This window comes from Camelina sativa, chromosome 8 (assembly GCF_030686135.1).
Source record: "Camelina sativa cultivar CO46 ecotype springtype chromosome 8, ASM3068613v1".
Classification (NCBI taxonomy): domain Eukaryota; kingdom Viridiplantae; phylum Streptophyta; class Magnoliopsida; order Brassicales; family Brassicaceae; genus Camelina; species Camelina sativa.
The window spans coordinates 204069-215464 of NC_141887.1; the positions used below are offsets into that span (position 1 = coordinate 204069).

The 11396-nt window shown below is 34.1% G+C and overlaps 4 protein-coding genes and 1 long non-coding RNA gene across 9 annotated transcripts; 2 read left to right on the forward strand and 3 right to left on the reverse strand.

Annotated features, from left to right (window-relative positions):
- The first annotated feature begins 123 nt into the window (after positions 1 to 123).
- On the forward strand, positions 124 to 1215 carry LOC104705275 (uncharacterized). Its single transcript, XR_015563235.1, has 3 exons — positions 124 to 430; positions 811 to 879; positions 999 to 1215. It is a non-coding gene; the product is annotated as an uncharacterized LOC104705275 (long non-coding RNA).
- Positions 1216 to 1965: 750 nt separating this feature from the next.
- LOC147939542 (putative lipid-binding protein At4g00165) lies at positions 1966 to 2618 on the reverse strand. The gene has a single exon (XM_087460583.1). It carries the CDS (start codon positions 2518 to 2520, stop codon positions 2122 to 2124), a length of 399 nt encoding a protein of 132 aa, XP_087316709.1. The 5' UTR covers positions 2521 to 2618; the 3' UTR covers positions 1966 to 2121.
- A 41-nt stretch (positions 2619 to 2659) lies between these two features.
- LOC109125864 (uncharacterized) lies at positions 2660 to 3379 on the forward strand. Its single transcript, XM_019228490.2, has one exon. The coding sequence runs from the start codon at positions 2992 to 2994 to the stop codon at positions 3172 to 3174; it is 183 nt and encodes a 60-aa protein (XP_019084035.1). The 5' UTR covers positions 2660 to 2991; the 3' UTR covers positions 3175 to 3379.
- LOC104705278 (vesicle-associated protein 1-3-like) lies at positions 3320 to 5226 on the reverse strand. 2 transcript variants are annotated; one of them, XM_087460580.1, is made up of 8 exons: positions 4971 to 5226; positions 4770 to 4840; positions 4541 to 4622; positions 4310 to 4425; positions 4065 to 4226; positions 3937 to 3978; positions 3737 to 3814; positions 3320 to 3652 (listed from the first exon to the last, which is right to left on the reverse strand). In XM_087460580.1, exons 1-8 carry the CDS (start codon positions 5020 to 5022, stop codon positions 3539 to 3541), a joined length of 717 nt encoding a protein of 238 aa, XP_087316706.1. In that variant the 5' UTR covers positions 5023 to 5226; the 3' UTR covers positions 3320 to 3538. The 2 variants fall into 2 exon arrangements, with proteins under 2 accessions (XP_087316706.1, XP_087316707.1); XM_087460581.1 differs by lacking the exons at positions 4541 to 4622; positions 4770 to 4840 and having other exon boundaries at positions 4971 to 5218.
- Positions 5227 to 5645: 419 nt separating this feature from the next.
- Positions 5646 to 8745, reverse strand: LOC104705281 (axial regulator YABBY 3). Of its 4 annotated transcripts, none has more exons than XM_010421249.3 (7): positions 8007 to 8745; positions 7741 to 7905; positions 7361 to 7505; positions 6727 to 6775; positions 6537 to 6612; positions 6001 to 6084; positions 5646 to 5891 (listed from the first exon to the last, which is right to left on the reverse strand). In XM_010421249.3, the coding sequence occupies exons 1-7, from the start codon at positions 8118 to 8120 to the stop codon at positions 5814 to 5816; spliced, it is 711 nt and encodes a 236-aa protein (XP_010419551.1). In that variant the 5' UTR covers positions 8121 to 8745; the 3' UTR covers positions 5646 to 5813. The 4 variants fall into 4 exon arrangements, with proteins under 4 accessions (XP_010419551.1, XP_087316705.1, XP_010419550.1 ...); XM_087460579.1 differs by having other exon boundaries at positions 6537 to 6642; positions 8007 to 8490; XM_010421248.3 differs by having other exon boundaries at positions 6727 to 6778; positions 8007 to 8490.
- Positions 8746 to 11396: the final 2651 nt, after the last annotated feature.

Here is an 11396-nt window from a genome sequence, read left to right on the forward strand (position 1 = left end):
AACAAATTTGGGTCTGTGTTTATTTTTTTTTTGATATTTATGATGTGGTTTTCGGTGGGCTTTCTATTAAGGTTTTTTTTTTTAAAACAGCTGTCTTATTATCTGCAAAGTTGTATGTTTGGCAAACAATTGGGAATCAATCCATTTTTTCATCTCCATCGTTTCCATCGTTTCATCTTCAATTGGGAATCGATCAATCTTTTCATCTCCATCTTCTCACGATCAATTTTTCAGAAAAGAGGGTAAAATCAAGTTCAGTACTTCTTCAATCCACCGAATCTTGAAGAGAAAACAAAAAATCGTAAAATGAGAGAAGCTCCTATTAGTCGAATCAATTGGGTTTGTCTATGGAGATGATGGTGCCATCAATTGGATGATTCAGTTTTCACCCATGACTTTAGCGACCCATTTTATCTTACCAATTGGATTGGTAAGTTGCTAGATATTATGAATAAATTTTCTTTATAATTCCTCAATTTTATATGTCTATAGTCATTGTGAAAGTATCAATGATTACCCATTGCCCCGGTTTGATCAGTCTCTGGAACTTTCCAAACTGTGGTTTCTTAACAGTTGCATGAATCAGGGTACACTATTTAACAAAGGGAAAGATATTAAACTTCAAAACACTAACAATAGATAACAGTACATTTGAATTGTAAAATATAGTAAAGAGTTCGGTAAGCTTACTGAAATATCCGCTAGAACCATTTCAATAGGTTCTCCGGAATAGACAGTGTTTTGCTTCCAAGAATGAATGATTTTGACATGAATTCTCCATCATGTTCTGAATAGCTTAATGGACTGCAGATCTGTGGTAGGGACGTTCTCGGGAGCCATTGGAGAAGGTTTGAAAGAAGAAAGGAGAAAGTGAAGAAGGTATGGTGATTTACGATTCGATAAGTATCATAGTATTTATAGGAAGTCGTCACGTAGTCTCTATTAGGTACAATTTGATAGTATATTTTACACAATGATGATCAATTTTCTTGGTGCAGTTAAGGATTCAAAATAAATCGGAGTATGAATTAGGAATGAAAGACATAACTAAAAACGCAGTTTGGTAAGATTTTAAAATAGTCCTAGAAGATTGATATTTGTCTAATTATTTTTATTTAAATATCGTTTTTAATCAATTGAATAGATTGTAGTTTCTCTCTTTAATGATATCTTATAGATAATGTAATGTAGACTTAACGGGTAGTTTTCTATCAATTCCTACCCGAATATCCAATTGTGAATTGTCGGGTAATTTTTAATTTTAAATCCGATTCAATAGGTTTAAAAGTCACCTCTAACCTTAATGATATGTTTTAAGACAAATTTCGACAGGGGCATTTTCGGGCGAAATGCAAGTTGTACTTGTCTTTTACTAATATAGGGATGTAGCTAATCTAACTCTCATTTGACAATGACAACACTTAATCATAAAATTACCCTATAAAAAATACATTTCGGTTTCTTATAATGATTTTGATATATTTTTTTTCAATAATTATGAACGAAAAAAGAACAAACTACAATTTTTAAAATTTATCTTCAACGTAGTGTGTTTGGAACATTAATTTTTTAAAAATTGCATATTAAAACATTTCATCATTATTGTTTGCACACATATTTTAGTTACTTAACCTCAATTAGATTTTTGAATAATGATTTAAGAAAAAAAATAACGAGTTAAAAATTAAAAAAAAAATTGTGTAAACGATTCAATGATAAATTCTGGAATTTTGTTGGTCTCGGATCTCGATTCGAACCCGGCCCAAATAGTTAAGAGTCTGCATCGTGTAGTTCAAATTACCACATTTGTCCATCATAGGAAGCCCAATACAAAATTGATAAGATGGAGAAGTCAATAGAGACTGTCGCCATTAGCTGAAATAGCAGAGCTCGACATCGATTTGGTTTATCAATAAGAGTAATTTCACGCACGAAACTGCAGAGCTCCAACGATAACGATGACGATGAGGAAGGTTTAGGACTGTTATTATTATTATTCAAATTTCCAAAAACATCATTTATTTTATGGCGTTTATAAATATGAAATACAACAATACAAGAAACTATCTCTCGAGACTTGAGTCTTGCTTGACATAATAATAAGAATTGGTTCAAGATGAATTAGCAGACGAACCCCTGAGGAACATTCTTGCCGCAAGAGTTGAGAAGTAGAGTGAGAGCAATGGGAGTTTTGACCGGAGCAACTCCGAGAAGGCTGGTTTTAAGGGCAGTGCAGAGACAAACCGCAGCTTCAAAGTCGACCAAACCTTTGATGAGTGAGCAACACTCCTTGCTCGGTGGTGTGCCGATGACCTCACTAACCAGACCAAACCAGCTCCCACACACTCCAAATTTGAGCGTGTCCTTTGGACATTTCATGGGGGATTCTTTTGTGGGAGTGGGAGTGGGAGTGGGAGGGCATGGCTTGACGGTGGCTCCTGGTGTAATGTGACCGAAGAAGAATGTTATATTGAGGAGCAGCAAGATAAGAAGCGATCGCGAGGCTTTCGAGATACCCATTTAGTTTTTTTTTAACCTTTGAATCTAATGGCTATGGGAGGGATACCAATGAAGAAGAAAAAAGAAGAGAGGCCCTTTACAAATCTGCTTTCTTTCTTTTCATTGTTGGTGCATCTTATCAATTGTCTTTGTGGCCACAATTGTTTGTGTTATCTCTAGTCTCTAAGGTATGTTGTCTTCTTCTCTTAATTGAAACCTTCAGAAAATCTATTCGGCTCACTAGAAAATACAGCTGTAGCAGTTGGAAAGCGACAGTGTCATATCTTCGAAAATATAATATCTGATATATCCATGGGCGAGATTTAAGGAGTTGACCCTTGGAGAAAAAGTCAGAGAGGAAATAATTTTTAACCTGTAAACCCCCTTGGAGAAGAAGCAAAAGACGAAGCTCTTGTCTTTAGTATATATATTAGAGAAAACCCAGCGGCTTTTCTTAGGATAAATCTGATTAGGTGGGTAAAATATAAAAAAATGGGGTTGATAAGAAGCTACTTCTCCTTCGTGTGCGGAACCATCTGCGGGGTTTATGTAGCGCAGAGCTACAACGTTCCAAACATAGAAAAGGTGGCTCAAGCAGCCTATTCCATGGCTAAGCAAATGGAAGAGAGATACCGTAAGACAAAGACCAAGTCCATGGAAGACTTTCAAGACTAAAGAAACATGTCACACTGCCTTCTATTTTTCTACTCTGTATGATGAATTTTGTTTTTTTTTGTTGTTACTTCCAACAACCGTCTTTGTTTTTCTTAATGAATCTGATCTGATTCCAACCATACCAACGACTCTTCAGATCTTACTAGAGAGTCAAAAGTGTGCTTTAAATCAATAACAGCCCCAAAATCACTTTGTTCCTGAGCTACAGCAGCTATTCATTTTACAGCTTTAAAAAATAAATAAATAAAAACACCTCAATTTTTAAAGAAAAATTCTGGTCAAAAAAATACTCTCCTTAGAACTTTGCAAAGATATGATGATTAAAAAAGATGATGAAGCTATAACCCCATATATATATAGGGGTTTAAGTCCGGTTCAAGATGTAGCCAAAGAAGCAACCAAGGAGACCCACGAGCAGCATAAACAGCAAGGAATGACCGCCCGACTGCTTCTTGCTTGATTCTTTCGTCAGCATTTCCTGATGAAATACACAAATTCCTTTTACGAAGAAGTTTCAGCAAAAAATTTTAAAAAACAAAGTAGATAGAGAGATAGGCTAAACCAGTTCCCGTCGAAGCTGCTGACTTTGTTGGATAGCATTAGTCTTCTCCTCGGTCAATTTGGAAATCATGGACCATGCCTGAGGCAAAAATATACAATGGTCAGCATTTACAGAAAGAGAAAGAGTTTTTTTTTTTTTTTTTATATATATATATATATATATAATGGAGAAAGAAGAAAAAGATTGAGACAAGTAGTAACCTCAGAAGATTTCTCATTAGTTTGTTCAAACGTTCTAGACATCTGGCAAACAAGAAACGCAATAGAAATATAACTTAAAAGGAGGAGGATGATAGATAGATAGATAGATGAAAGGAATGGAAACAAACGTCATCAAAAAGAGAGGCATTATGAGAGGGGAAGTCGTTGAGGGAAGGCCTAGGAGAGTTGCCTTCTTCAGAACCTTCGGGGACAGGTGAAGGAGGATTAGCAGGGATGTAAACAACCCGCAATTTGAACTCCTCAATCACTCTACTGGCCTCCTTGGTGAACTGCACCAACGAAGAAGAACCATTAAGAAAACGGAGAGTGCAAAGCAAAACAAAGAGAATGAGAGCAAGAGAGAGAGAGAGACCATTTCGGCGAGGACATCTTTGGAAGAAGTACCATCAGAGACAATAACAGTCTGAACAAGGAACTTGTCTTTGCATTGCATATCAAGAGGTGCCTCTTTCTGGGCTTGCATCGTCACTGAAACATTTTAATTATATATAAAAAAAAAAAAAAAAGACAAAGTACACACCAAGACAAGAAGAGCACCACTCTCATTCTCATTCTCAATTCAAAAATGCACAAAAAAAAAAACCTGTAACATTGCAGGAATCACCGGGTAAGACAACACCAGTGTTTGGACGGACACAGTACTTGCGAGGACTCGTTGTTTTTACCTGTTTTTTTTTTTTTTTTTTTTTTTTTAATTAGTGTATCTATCTCTCAAACAAAACATGAAAAAACCAAAGCAAGATCTCTATCCAATTCTAATCTTATCTCTGAGTGTAAGAAAGAAAGAAAGAAAGAAAGAAAAAAAAAAGGACCTTAAAAGCGACACATTGAGTAGTCTTGTTGGTCAATTGCATCGAACACGAACTCTGCTTCTTCAACTCAACTTCACCCCCCAAACCCCAAACCCCAACCCAATTCCAAACCAAACCATACAAAATCGGAAATTCCAAAATATATATATATATTTTTCAACGGAAATCGGAAATTCCAAAATCAAAAAAACCGAAACTTACAAGGGAATTTGAGCTCTGTTGGATGGATATTGATGAGATCTCCGGTTGTCATGATGATCTCTCTCCCCCTTTTCGCCTTTCTCTTTTAGGGTTTGTTCAATTTACAAAATCTGAATACCTCCTTAATAGTTTACAAGTTTTTTTTGATCAAGGAAATGAGAATTAAAAAAAAAGATATACGACGGAGCTCCAAAAATGGTAAATAGCTTCCTTTAAATTTTTTTTTTTTTTTTTTCCTGTCGTCTGAACATCGCTCGCTCGCTCGTCATGTTTATGACTGAAATAGGCCCAACAGTAATAAACTTCTTTTGGGTTTCATAAAGCCCAATACGAAGTTTCATCAGTCTTTGTCACTTTATTTGTGGCCCGTCGTCGTATGCATTTCTTTTTTCTTTTTTCTTTTTCAGTTTGGGTTTTTTTTTAATTATTATTTGATTTATACAGTAGTTCTTCTTCCCAATAAATAATACACTAGTTAATCAATCAACTATGAATTTGATAAGAAATAAAGAACAATCATATAACAAATGTATGGTGAAGCCTAACTACTACTACTACTACTACATACTCAATAACACGGGCATGCACCCATTTGAAAATTGGAAGGGTGCCTTTTTCATCATTCCAATGCGAATATATAATTTAGTTCCGAGAAAAAAACCGAAAAATGTCTCCTGATCGATCAAATATCAATATCATCATCATAATAAAAGTCAAAAATATCAATATCATCATCATAATAAAAGTTATGTTTTGAGCTAGAGAAAATTAACCACATTGAAGCTTATAAAATAATTTAAGATTTGGAATTGCGTAGGGATCGGAATTAAAGTCCTAGGCTAGCTAGTTATTGGTCACCCCAACATTCGCAGCTGACCCGTAGAACCCTTCTCTTGATCCCATCATCCCATCCTCTCCTTCCTAAATTCATTTTTACAAAAAAAAAATATATTATAATACAGCAAACCAATTCTATCCATATCGAATCACCTAATTATGTATGTATATATATACTTAAAAATATAGTAACCTGTTGTTGTTGGCGCACGTTTGCCTTCTTTGTGGGTGGATGATCCGCCATGAGACCAAAGTGTATGTGAGGGAAATGAGCCCACTGCTTCACCACACACATGCATTATAAGTATCAAATGCTCAAATTGGTTTTATTATTTTGAACTGTATATATTGTATAATATATATATATATATATGAAAAACTGGTCAAAAATATATGACAAACTAAACCAGACTAAATGTCTGCTTGAGGACTTTATTGAAACCCTAGAGTAGATTCTGACACTATTCTAGCTAATAATATATGTTGGACATATACAGTAGCCAGTAGGCTTATCATTATTTTATAATTGTTACTATTATTATGTTCTTCTTTTTAAAAAGCAACGTGAGAATCAATGTACGTAGCTCCAAAACTCATATCTAGGTGCAGACCTCAGTTTATATATACTATCGTAACGAGTTAGTATGCTTATGCATGTATGTATATATAGGGGAAAGAAAAAAAGTGTAAAAGAGAGAAGGGGATAATATATAAAGAGTAATGATGTACGTTTTTGGCAGCAGCACTGAAGGCTTCTCTGTGGCTGATATCAGGGTTGCCTGCCTTTATACGTTGGATCTCCTCCCTGTCGAATTTATAATTGATAAACCTCTCTCTGTCACATCATCTCTTTTGTAAATACGAGCAAATGGTTAATTAGGGAAATGATCCCATATTAAGCAAAGGAATAAAAATTTACTTGATGAATCGGTTGTAAGCAGATGGTACTCTTTGTCGCTTCTCTGGGGCTGCTTTTCCACAAACAAACAAACAGAACATATTCAATTTTCAAAAAACTTCATTTGTATTAACATTATTGATATATATATATATATATATATATATGACTCCCAAAAAATCTTAAAAAAAAAAAAACTCACAAAAATAATCATATAATAAAGATAACATCTCTCTCTATCTCTTCTAGCTCTTTCTCTCTCTCCCTCTCCCTCTCACTTCTCGTTATCATCATCACTTCATCATTATCTTTCTTACGATCTACCCCCAAAAATATATCGATTGGCGTCTATAGGTATAGCTAGATTTCCGGGGGATAAACAGATGACTTATTAAATTATCTTTTGTGGAGACAATTGTTTCTTTCAAAAACAAAGGAAAAAAAAAAAAGCATATGCGAGAGAAGTCAAATACTTGGGAAATAAAAATGAAAATCGAAGTTTCGAAAATCCAAAACAAAAAGAAACGAGATTGTTTGGGGTATATATGTGAAACCAAATGATAAATGAATGGATAGGGTTTTTGTGAATTAATTAGGGTTTGTTCCTTGTATATGTGGAGATGCTGAAAAAAAAGAATAGAAGATAGAATGTTACGTCTATTGGCTGGTGGCGGCCGAGGCATCTCCTGCAGTCCGTTGCGAGCCGCCATAGCCAAAGACTCATTTGGGTGGTGAGCTGCACCGTGATGGCTCATCATCATGTTCATGTTTATATATTGCCCTCCACTTCGCATCTCCTCCTAACAAAATGAAATCATCAGCAGACTAATTCGCAAAAACAAAACTTCTTTGATTAATTTTGCTGTTTCTCGAATAATTAAACCCTAGCCATTGCCATTGCGGACTGTCTCTATGCAGCAAGAACCAAGTATAAGATCTAGCATGTGATGCTAACCAAATTAAACATTTTTGGATTTCCACAATAATTCGTTCGAAAAAACCCTATTTTTTCCCATGTATATAAAATTGATGTACCAAAAGATTGGGAGGAGGAGGAGGAGGAGGTATAAAGGAATGGCCAATGTTGGATACGGAGGGAAGAAGAAGAGTTCTCATGTTCACAGTGACCGACAGAAGATTTGAACAGTGTCCGCATCTCACCGTCACCGTCTTGAACAAACTACTCGGAGGAACACTCACCTGCCGACAATCACACATGAATTAATTTATGTGAAACCCTAGCTAGAGCTAGAAATTTTGATATAAGAATATATTGGGATGAGATAAGAATCCAAATTTACAGCAAGGACAGTGTCGCAGAAGCTGCAATGGACGTAACAGAGCTGGTCCGTAGATGAGATGTGGTCCGGTGGATAAGCTGGAGCTGAGGAGGACGACATGGACATGCTCGACATCGACTCTTTTTTTTTTTTTTTTTTTTTTTTTTGTGAAACAAAAAGGAGTAAGAGAAGGGTTTGATTTGATTGAAAAGATATGACTGATCGATATTCAGATAGAAGTAGATCCTCTTTCCACCACACTTTTTGACAATTGTGTTAGTGTTGGGTGATGAGCAGTACCTTATAAATGTGTAGTACTTCTCCAGAGGTTGAAGTCGAGAGAGAAAGAGGGAAAGAGAAAGAACGGTGGAGAAAATAGAAGAAAGATGTGGTTTAGAGAGAGAGAGAGAGAGAGAGAGAAATTTCTATTTATGTAAATTTGAAGGGACACTGTACCTAAACAAATTGGGCGACATGTGATGAAGAAAGAGGCCATTGTAGAGATAAGCTGCTGCATACCTGCATTCTCATTTAATTTACTACCCTTTTGAACCGGGATTTTCTTATTCCAACCATCCTTTTCTTCTATTGAACCCTGACCCTAGTCATTATTTAAATTTTATATAGAATCAGATTTTTAAAACACTAATTAATTTGTGATTAAAAAGAAAATGAGATCAAAATCTCATAAAATTATTGACACCAGAGTAGTTGAAATAATTAGCTATGTATAGTACTGTATATTATCTAGCTGGTCGGTGCGGAATAAATAAAAAGATTTCAAAGTTTTATATAAAATGTCAAGATTTGTGCAGCAGCAAACATATTACATACGACAAACATCTTAACTTTTTTTTCTTTTTCTAATCAACTATTTAAACCTCATATAAACGGAAACAAACAAAACTTCAATTTGGCAATTAGTGTCCTGAAACATACATGTATATAATATTTAACCATAGCAATAGGGTTAGGGGTTTATTTGAACAATATAATGCTGAACATCGAAAATGAAAATAAACTAAACATGTTAACATTTAAGTCCGGAGTTGAAGATTTCTTGTTTGGTTAAGCATCTGTTACATGGTCGCACGCACCGGCCGTAACACAAATAACAAATATATATATATGTCTGCATCCGCCCCTGCATATATAGCAACTACTGTACAATTTAAACCTCAGATAAAGAGGGAAAAATTTAGATAATTAAGGCTGGTGTTGTTTTCATAGACCTAAAAGCAGGAGTACTTGAAACTTGATTGGGTGTTGTGGTGTCTCAGCAAAATCCTTGGCATTTTACACCCATAGAGTTAATTAAAAGTAGTCATAAATATGTTTTTGTTTTTACATGCACATACACTCGCAGTGAATCCAAGTCTTCTGCGTATTGAGGTCGTTATACAAGTCTACTCCGCAAAAGAAGAAGATAATGTAAAATAAATAAACGAAGTGAAATCTTAACTGGTTACGGTTTTGAATTGAATTCAACTGAAATATTTTTGATTTTTATAAAAAGGAAATATGACTGACGCAAGGTTCGATGAAGTGGGAGAGAGAGGGAGAGGAAAGGGACTTGTGCATGGAAGTGATTAAGCAAAGGCTCATTCATCAGTTGTTTTCACACTTAATAACATTTCTGCCACACCACTCTTTCCCTCGATCCTCGTCAATTCCAAGCCTTTTTTTATTTCTATTATTGTAGTAGTATATACATTCTCTATATTCCTATGTATATCATTTTGTCATCATTATTTCAATTTACCCACAAGTGTGTTGTTTCACTAAATTCCATACTACAGGACCACTATTTTGGTGGTAATTTTCCAATTCCCGTGGTAATTATTAGGTCATAGTGAAAATCAAATTTTTATATACAGAAATTATTTTCATCTTTTTTTTTCTGGACTAATTATTATGACTATCCCGATGTAAATAGAATATGATATTTGTAAGAGTCAAATAGTATAATATAAATACTCCCTTTGTTTCAAATAGATTGATATTTCAGAATTTTTTTTGTTCTTAAAAAATTGATGTTGTAGATTAAAACCTTGAAATATCTTTTTTTTTTCACTTTGTGTTTCTTTTCACATGACATGTTATTTATGGTTTATATTTTATTTTTCTACCAAAGTATAATTATAAATTAACTCAAACAATTTTTTTTTCCTTTTTAATATATGTGAAATTGTCAAAATTAACATCAGTCTATTAATAACAAAGAGAATAGTAGTATTAAAACAAATATATATATATATAGTGTATTAATTTGCACCTATCACACACCTATGCTATGGTATTGAATAGAGTCGTAAGAAAATAGTTGTATGAAATAATCAGTTCATGTAGTTCATTATGAATTAATATGTTGGTTGAAACTTGAAAGATTCATCATAGGATTGATGGACAATTTTTGTTATTACGATTTTAATCATAGTATACCATTAAAAATATCTGTGTTTAGGTTCGATATATATATGGTACGATATATAGTACTATATGGTATAATATCAAATGAAATAAACAATGAAAGCAAAGAAAGACAGAACATTAAAATCGAGGAAGACACAAGGCGTCGAAGTTGACTAATTATAAAAATAATAATAGCGAAATCATGTAACGGAAATTAAAGCAACAAAAAAGTTAAAGAAAGAAGAAGCTTATTTAAGAACATACACTGTTTTTGTTTCCGATTTGACCATTCATATCTCAATCTACCTTACACACACATCTCTATATTGTACAGAGCTAGGCTAGGCATGTATTGTTTGTCAGCAACGACGGACCGACAGAGATCTCTCTTTCTTTTTTCCCTCTACTTCGAAGATACTTTCCCTCTTGTGTTTGGTTTGGTTTTATTTTTTCCTAAATTTTTATTAGGAATGAATTTAAATAGATATTTGAAAACTGTTACAAAATAATTTATTGAACTTTTGCACCGCCTGAATGAATGGGTGAGAGAGTGAGAGAGAGAGAGCTGTCATTTCTCACACACACAAACACTTTAATTTGGAAAACAATCAACATCTAAGTATATATGCAGCGTGTATGTGTCTGTCTTTCTCTCTATTTTCTTCATTAACATTCCCGTTTCTAGCCATCTTATTCGCCGTGCCACGGGTTCACATTTTACTAGGCATCATATCATTTCAAGACCTCTAATAACAAACCAGAACTACTTTATGTGTAGTGAAATAACAACATATTTCGAACTTGTTTATTTTCTTTCTTTAACTTGTTCATGTCCCATATTCTTTAGAATGATGACTCTAATTAATTTCTTGCAGGCTAACAGATGAGTAGCTAGTTGTGACAGAGAGAAAAATTGATTCTCAATATTTTTGATGCCCATCCTTAATAATATCTCTAAAAGTTTTGATCGTACGTAATATTTTGTCAAGACCTTTGTAA